At 56.2% G+C, this 9,034-nt stretch overlaps 1 protein-coding gene across 1 annotated transcript in view; it reads left to right on the plus strand.

Moving 5' to 3' along the window:
- The first annotated feature begins 6 nt into the window (after positions 1-6).
- ADA (adenosine deaminase) overlaps positions 7-9,034 on the plus strand; it is a 27,637-nt gene continuing 18,609 nt past the window's right edge. The window contains exon 1 of the mRNA XM_027771463.1: positions 7-86. Coding sequence (XP_027627264.1) covers positions 54-86 — 33 coding nt within the window. The 5' untranslated portion in view covers positions 7-53. The remainder of the gene's footprint in view (positions 87-9,034) is intronic.

Genomic DNA, 9,034 nt, shown 5'->3' on the forward strand with positions numbered 1-9,034 from the left:
GCAGAGACCCGCCACCTTCGCGGAGGAGCCGCGCGGGACGCACGCTCGCAACCATGACCCAGGCGCCCGCCTTCGACAAGCCCAAAGTGAGCGCGGGCGAGGGCTCCGGGTCCGGGGTGCAGCTCCTGGTCGGCCCGGGGGTAGGGGGGTGGGGGACCCAGCCCCGGGCGCCCACGTCCTGAAGGCAACCAGGGTTCCTCTGGGCGCCTTCTTCCTCGGGCTCAGGCTCTAGCCCGCCTCCAGACTGTTTAACAAGGGACCATGAGGCAGGGAGAGTCCAGAACCCCAGACATCCCTGGCTGCCTCCGGGTTCTGCTTCTGCCCCCACTTGGCCCCTCTGCAACTCAGTGTCACCATCTGTCAAATGGGCCCCGCTGTCTAAGCCCGCAGGCACCTGGTGTACAGGGCGCGTACTGAGCGCTTGGTGACCGGAAGCAGCTTTCTTTTCCAACATTGTGATGATTTTGCCAGTGTCCAGAAGCCCAGGTTTGTGGGTGCGCCCATGGGAAACACCCTGGGGCATGCCAGAAAGGAGAGGGACGGAAGCGTGGCAGCCCCCAGGCCTCACTGGGGTAGAGGGCCTGGGTGGGCCCTGGGCCTTGGGTCCTAGTAGAGTTCACTTGAGGCCAAGCTACAGCCAATGGCCCCAGGAGAGACCCCCGCTGTCTCCACCCTCCAGCTGTGGTGTCCTGGGAACCATGGGGTCAGGAAGGGTCTGGGTCCTCTTAGTCTGCTTGGGAGCCAGAGATTCTGTCCTGGGAGGGGAGGAGCAGGGTCCAGAAGTCTACCGAGCAGAGTAAAATGCCAACAGGGTAAGAAACTGTTCCGGGGGACAGGGAGGGGTGTTGAGCAATCGGCCTTAACTTACCCCTCTGAGAAGTAAGTGTGATGACGGAGACATCCACTCACTGCTGAGAATGCAGTGAGTGAGAGGGGAGTGCACGAGGGACTCAGAGCAAGAACGTGCTTGCTGGGCCAGCCTGCCTGCTAGGAGGGCGAAGCCTGGACCCCACTACTGATGGGGAGAGACTCGGCGGGAGTCAGAAGCGCTGGGGCAAGCCCTCCTGTCCACTGCTCCACCCACCTCTCCTCCTCAGCGTGTCTGCATGTCTGGGCCTGCCACTTGGTGCCTTTTACTTTTGACATGTTTCTTTTTTCTTTAAAGTGTTCCTCTGTCCTTGGGCTGGGAAACTACCTTACCCTGATGCAAACCCGAAGGCCCCTGGCTAGGATGCCATGGGCCACGTGGAGATAAATGACAGGCAGCCCTGTTCTTGTACCTGCTCTGGGCACCAGTTTATCCTTGATACTTCTAATCAGGAGGCATGATAATATCACACACACACACACACACACACACACACACACACACACACCCCGCTTTGGCCCTCACCCAGGCCTCTTAGCTGACTTATGCTGGTAGGTCATTTCCCCCTCTGGGCCTGTTTCCTCACCTGAGGAATGGGGCAGCACCTGCTCATGGGTGTCTGGACGCTAAAAGGTGATGCCCAAGAGTGAAGGTGGAGTGTAACCTGCCTCGTATGTGAAGTGTGACCAGTTTCATATTATTGCGAGGAGGGCCCTGGCCTCAGCTGACAGGAGAAGCAGAAACGGGCGTGGATCTCAGAGCCACTGTGGCCAGAGCCAGCTCTGCCTTCCGTGAGTGGGACAGATAATAACCGTTAGTGTCACTAGCAGAGGCTCTGGGAGTGCTGACCATTCTGGGCCAGGTATTGTTCTAAACATGAGCTGCACAATTCACGCGATCTTGGCAATGACCCTGCGAGGTACTGACAGCATTCCTATTTTATACTAGGTTGCCGGAAAAGCCATGACATATTTTTCTATGTTTTTCTACGCAAAAATGCATCATGACTTTCCTGACAACCCAATAGATGAAGAAACGGCACAAAGGGGTTAACTAGGCCCAAGGTCATAGTTACGAAGTAGACACATGGGGGTTTGAGCCCAGGAAAGTTTCCAAATCTCATGCCCGTAACCATCTTTCTAAACTACCTCTGCAGAAGCCATAAGGGTAGAGGGGCCAGTGCCATGGGCATAGATACCCCCCTCTCCCCAGGACAGGAGCCTCTGTTGCTGCTTAGCTTCTCTTACCAAGGCCCAGGCCTGGCCAGCTTCAGGAAGGCAGACCAGGTGCTTTTCAAACTTCAGTCTGCGCACAAATCACCTCTCAGTGTTCTGAGTCTGGTTCAGAAGGCCTGAGAGGCTAACAAGGGCCTGGCCCTGCTAAAGTTTGAGTGGCAAGGCCCAAGGTAGCTGCCACCTGGATTGTGTCATTCTTACAAAAGTGTCCTCGGCACCTGGTGGGCAGTGCAGGAGGTGGAGAGGAAGGTGGAGGACCCGGCCTTGGCAGGGCTGGATAGCCCCATGGCACGTAAGCAGGCTACATCCTAGTGTCACACCCAACACCATCACGTGTCTGTCATTTAATCATGATAACCAGTAGCGCTGGGTGGCTGTGGGTACAGGTGCCTTCAGAGTGTTAGCCACAGACCCCTCTGGATGGCTTGACAAGGCCAACGTCTTCCTCTCCATTTATAGGTGAAGAAAGAAGCGTAGAGAGGAGGAGGAACTTGCCCAGGGCTACAGTGCAGAGTCTGGAAGCTGTAGATTAGTGGTCTGGGGGCCAGGGCAGCACAGTTTGATAGTTTTGTTTATTTTAAGAGAGATTGTTGCTATAGGGGAGAGACAGAAAGAGAAATCACCCCCTGGGGATGGCTACACCACAATCCCTTCTCCATTCTCCTCTCAGGACTTTGGGCATGCACATACACACGTGCCTGGCATGAGTTGTAAGCCACTGGGTCCAGGACTCGAACTGTGGTCCACTACATGGAAGTCCCGCTGCATAACCATTATACCATCTGCTGGTCCCAGCAGTTTCTAATATTGCTTCCCGAGGCAGCAGGAGTTGGGGGCAATCACCCATCTATTCTCTCTTGCTCATATTTGAGTGTTTGCTGGGTACCAGGCACTATTTAGCGACTTTGCATGGATTAGACCATGTAATACTCACAACAGCCCTCCAAGGTAATTATCTTTATTTACATTTGAAGAAACTGAGTCTAAGGGAGGGGAATGTGCCAAAATCACACAGCCAGAAGGCAACAGATCTAGACTTGAACCCAGGCCTACCTAAAACTCAAATGGGTATTGTGGACTGTTTGCTGCTCAGCGAATTTGTCATTCTTACTTTGTGCAAAATAAATAAATAAATAGTAAGTGGCTATGCGGGAGTGGAATTTGGGTGGTAGTGTGGGCCAGTGCATTGACTTCGAGCTTTGACCAGACTGAGGTTGAATCCCTGCCTCGCCTCTTAGCAGCTATGAGGCCTTGGGTAGACAGCTCCTGAACCTCAGCTTCCTCATCTGTAAACTGGGATGATAAAACCAATGTCAGGTGGCTCTGGGGGAAAACTAACATGCCAATGTTTGTTTTTTGTAAAGCACCAGTTGGCTGCAGCAGGCCCTCGGGAGTTTCCTTCCTGGGGGCTGCAGTGGACCCTGGGAAGCCTCCCACCTGCAGTGGCTCTCGCTTCTTGTCTTCCAAACACAAAGCCCAGTGGCTGCATCTCTCTGGGCTTTTAGTGCCTCTCAGTTAAGAGGGCCACCTGTTAAAACCCAAAATGCCCCTGGGAAGTCAATGCTTTACCTGTCTGACTTGCATGACAGTTGGCGGGGAGGGGAATAAAGAGACTGGGTTTCACCAAAGCCTTTTCTTAACAGAAGAGGAAGCGAAAACCAGAGAGGGGAAGTGGTCTGTGGTCACCCCGGAGGCCGGGAGGCCAGCAGCTGCCTGATTTCACAGCCAATCTCAGGGTAGGCCGGGCCCTGGGACCTGTTCATCTGTGCAGGTATAGGGTATATTCTTTAATGTATATTTATTTATTTTATGAGTGAGAGAGAGAGACAGGCACCCCATCCTGAGACAGAGTTCTCATGCCACAATCCACCCCCATACTTAGCCGGTCAGATCATGGGCATAACTGGTGTGCTCAGAGAGATCACAGGACTCAAGCCCAGGACCTTTCCCGTGTGGGTCCAGGGTGTTACTGCTGCACCACCACCTGGCCCCCCAAAGTGAGGCTTGACTCTGCTTTCACCCAAGTTCTTGGGGGCAGGCTCGCCCTCACCCCATAAGGCTCTGTAGGTACTTGTAAGAGTCCAGGGAGAATAGTTCCTCTGGTCCTTGTGCCGAGCGAGGTAGAATGGCCACAGGATTTGACCTGGGCACCTGCCAGGGACCCACCAGGGACAGGCTGCCAGAGTCCAAGTCCTGATCTCCCACTTACCAGCTAGGGGAGCTCGATCGAATGAGCTGAGCCTCCGGCTGCCTCAGTGTCCCTCTGTAAAAGGGGAACAACACCCATACCCACCCAACAAGCACCGAGTGCAGGCCTCCACAGAGCAGGCCCCCCCAGCTGGAGCTGCTGTTGGTCGGGGGATATTCTTGTCCATTAACCTTCCTGTTCAGACTTGGCCTCCCAGCCCCAGGCCTTGCCATGTGGGGTGAGGAGATGCATTGGAGCAGCTGGAGCAGCGGAGACTCTGGTTTTAGAGCCCAATGACTTCCCTGCTGTGCTGCTCATTGGCTCCTGCAGACTGAAGTTGAGAGTCCTTCATCTCCAGAGCCTCAGTATTGTCACCTGTGAAATACAGATCATTGTGCTGAGTGGGTGCTTCCTGGAGGTAGCCCCACAGGGCTCCCCACAGAGCAGTCATGCTCTGCTTCCTGAGACCTCTGGGGAAGCTCCCAGAGCAGCAGGTGCCCCGTCAGGCATCAGTCAGCAGGAGACACTCAGGGACTACTCAGTTCCTTCCACTCTGCACCTTGGGGCTGAAGAGGCTGAGTACAGAGGCCTTCCTGGAGGAGGTAGGGCTGAAACAGTTTGCCCAGGGCTGCTCTGTCTCCTGGCTTCACCCTGAAAGCCAGCCGAGGAGCCATGGGGCATGAGGTACTGACCCCTGGCCTGCCCAACTCATCGCCAAGAGCGAGGCTATGGAAGGGAGGTGACATCTGGCTGGCAGTGGGCATCTGTGGCTTGTCCAGGTTCTGGCCGTGGTGTTCAGCCCTGGCTGCTGTGCCTGTCTGCTTCCCCAGCAGGCCCAGGTGGAGAGGTCAGCCCCTTCCTTGCAGCAGGGAGAGAGCCTAGCATTGCTGACGCAGGCCAGGGAGAGGAGAAAACAACCACGCAGTCACCCGGCACGTGCAGCACGCATTTTGCTGTGCTGGGTGCTGTGCTAGGCACACAGGGCACAGCGTGACCACCCAGGTGAGGCCCCTGCTCTCGGAAACTGCGCATGGGGGAGACCGACATGGTAAATGAACAAGAAAGTCAGTGGGATGAAGGCAAGAGGGAATGCTGGGGGGGGGGTGGCTGGTGAGCCTAGGCTCAGTGGTCTGCTCTGAGCTACTTTAGGAGGTAACAGCCCTGCTCTCTCTCCGCAGCTGTGCCTGCAGGTCTGGGAGTATCTAGCCCAAGTCCAAGACCTAGGTCTTGTCCTGGCTGTGCCACCAGCACACTTAGAGACCTCGGGCGAGCAAATGCGTGTCCCTGGCTCTCACCTGTCTGGCTGGCTCTTTCCGAGAGCAGGAGTTTGCTCAGTGCATTTCCCCAGGGCCTTCAGAGTTCCTGGTGTGTAGTGGGGGCTGAGTAAATGCCTGCTGGCAGCTGAGGGTGCTTCCGGTACAGATCAGCCCTATGGAGAGCTCCTGTCCCTCTGATCGACACTGGACCAGCTTGGAGTCAGGGTCACGGAAGGCGAATGCAGCAGGAGGGATGTAAGACTCCTCTTCAGAGAGGTCTGGAGGCAGCACAGGCTTGGCATAGGGCCCAAGGGGCGGTGTGGCCTGTGGGGACTTGGGCTTATAGGAGCAGGGACCTGGGTTCCCGCCTAGCTCCACCACCAACCCTGGGCAGGTCCTGAACTCCTCTGAGCTCAGCTTGGCAAGTCCATTTCCCCTCCTGCCACATGGGCTAATGGGACCTTGCCTAGGGGTTAACATGAAATGGAGAAAGGTCAGCAGGTGGTGTAGCAGCTATGTCGCTGGACTCTCACATGGCTGACTGCAGTTTGAATCCTGGATCTGGTGACTTGAAAATCACACCAGGCACGTGTACATGTGTGTCTGAGATCCCAGGAGGAGAATGGAGGAGAAGGGATTGTGGCATGGCCATCATCCCTGGGGAGTGATTTCTCACTTTCTCTTTCATTGTCTCTGTCTCGCTCTCTGATGAGCACACGTGCCCAATGGCAAAAACCTCTAAAAAAAAAGAGAGATGAAATGGAGAAAGGGTCTCCGATAGCAGGTAGCTGCTGGTGCTGTTATCACTCTGGCTGTGTTGTTCGTGTCTGAGGTGGGGCCCACAGAGGTGATAGAGGCTAGTGGTTAGGAGCTCAGGGATTAGGCCTGAGGCCCAGCCTGTGGCCTGGCGGTAACACCAGTGCCCTGCAGTGCCAGAAGCCAGATGATGACATGGTCTGGATCTTGGATTGGCCTGGAAAACATGCTGGGCGCACACACAGGCGCCAGGATCCCAGGGAGCAGGCAGCTGGGGGAAGGGGACCAGAGCATGACGGGACTTCAGTAAGGCTGCGCGGGCTCGCTCTCTCCCGTGGCGCGTACGAGTTCTCTATCCTTAAGGGAAGAAAAACTCAGACCTGGGTTCAGATTTTGAGTCCATCAAACTCTGTGTCTTTGGGCTTTTTTTTGAGCCTCGGTTTCCCATCTGTAAAATGGAAGCGCAGTCCCCACCTTCTTGGCTTTAGGAATGAAATAAGATCATGGCAGCAGGTGTTCTAGCACACAGAGACACTCACAAGTTAGAGGCCAGGAGAGCAGGTGCAGCTGGGTCCGAGCTCACACCGTTGTCATCGGGGGGAGTCTGGCAGCTCCTCCTGGGTTGTTGCAGCCTCCTGGAGCTCAGTAGGAGGAGGTCTGCTCCAGCCTGTGCTGCCTGTGGGGAGGCTCTGCCTCTGCTCTGCCCCTGAAACTTATCAGGCAGCCATGAGATCTGCAGCCTTGGGAGGCTGGGAGGGTGGGGGTCTCCCCTCCTGCTGGCTCTTAGCCCCACCTCCCGTGCTGCACCTCCTGCTTCTGAGGTTGCTGGGAGCACATGCTGGTCACCTCCCAGGACAAGGCAGTGGCCTCCAACCTCTCTCCCCACAGCAGCCAGGAAAAGTTGTTACAAAATGACTCCCCTATTTAAAACGCTCCCCGCTCCCCGTGGAAAACCTGCCTCTGCGCCCTTCCTACCTCCCCACCCCTCTCACCCTCCCACTTCTCCCTGGCCTCATCCTCCGCACCCCACCAGCTGTTCCCTGCTGGCTTCCTGCTACAGACAGTTAGCGCGTGGCCTTCCCTGGGCCCAGAACCTTCCTTCGTTCTTCTCCCTGGGCCCAGAACCTTCCTTCTTTCTTCTTCCTGGCTGACTGCCCCTGTTTGTCTCTTCCTCCAAGTGGTCTTTTCTGGACCCTTTCTGAGATGACTTCCTCCCCCCATCTCCGCTCTTTTCCTCGGGCCCAGGTGGGTGTGTGAGGGCCGTTGTGAGCATCGCCAGTTGTCACACCAGATCAGGGTGCCCCGGAGCTCTTGTGCTGGCATTTAAGTGCTCCAGCCGAAGTAGCCATGCAGACCCCCCATGCCCACCCTCAAGGGGGCAAACAGCCTCAGTGCCACCTTTCTCTTCACTGGCTAGTGACCCTGCTCTCAGTTTCCAAGGCCGGACCTGATTTTCTTTCTTTATCTCACTTTTAATTTGAAGTGCCAGAGGGCATGCACACTTGCCAGAGAGAATCAGAGATAGAGAAACAGAGAGAGAAAGCACCCCCCACAGCTGTGGCCACAGTGCCTTCTCCCCGCCCTCCCCACCCATCAGGGCGCATGTGCACACACCCTGGCACATCTCCCGAAGCCGCTGGGGCCCGGACTCCAGCCACGGTGAGCCATGTGGGCTCCAGCCGCCAACCACCAGGCCACATGGCTGGCCCTGGACCTGGTTTCCTGTGTTTCCCCCACACACCTTCTCAGTTACCTCATGCAGCTCTTCTGTCTTCCCCATCAATGTCGAAACATGCCCAAGTCATTCCCACCATCAAGAGAAGCAGGATTCTTTGGCCCTACATCCACCTCCTGTCCCTCCCAGGCGGCTTGGTCTCCTTTGAGGGCAATACTGTTGAAAGCGCTGCCCAGACTTTCTCTGTGTGAGTACTCCGCTCCGCTTCTTTCTTACCTTGTTCCAGTGTGGGTTCTGCCGCTTCCCCCAGGCCTGTGCAATGGTCCCTCCAGGGCAGTGTTTCTCCACCTGGTCTGCATGTTTAAAATAAATGACAGTGGATTCAACAACAACAAATAGAACAAACCAAAAACCGAAAACCAGCCATGCCTGGGCCCACCCCCAGATTGTGATTCACTGACCTGGGGTGGGGCCTGGGTATCTCCCCAACGGCTCCTAACACAGGGTGCACCTGTTTTCCTGCTTACGCCCCCAGCCTGGGTCCCTGAGAGCAGCTCCAGGCCCCAGATCCATCAGCACCTTCATGTGTGTTTGGTTGTCCAACGGCATCTCCATTGTATGTGGCCCAGCCCAGACCAGCCGGGCCTCACCCCTCCAGCCCTGCCCATCTCAACTCCTTCAGCACTTGGTCCTCTCCAGGTTCCTGTCTTGGACTGTGGGACTCACTCCCTTCCAGGCCTTGCCTCGACATCTCTTCCTGTCCTCCTGTTTTCCTCCGTCCACCTCTCAGCCCTGCCTAGGCCGGCATCAGCTCTCCAAGCCTCCACAGGCCTAGACGTCCTCTCCCTCTAGCCAGCTTCAAACCCTGCAATGGCTTCTCGGGGCTCTCTGAGGAAAGCCCAATGCCCAGCGTCCTGTGAACCCTGTGTGGGTGGCCCTGCCTGTGGCCTCTCCAGTCCCATGACCTCTCTCTTTTTTGACCCCTGTTCAGTTCCTCTCATACACCCCATCTCTCTGGCTGCACGACCTTCACATGTGCTGTTCCCTCGCCTGGAA

This window comes from Tupaia chinensis, unplaced genomic scaffold (genome assembly GCF_000334495.1).
Source record: "Tupaia chinensis unplaced genomic scaffold, TupChi_1.0 Scaffold000216_1, whole genome shotgun sequence".
In the NCBI taxonomy this organism is placed as follows: Eukaryota; Metazoa; Chordata; class Mammalia; order Scandentia; family Tupaiidae; genus Tupaia; species Tupaia belangeri.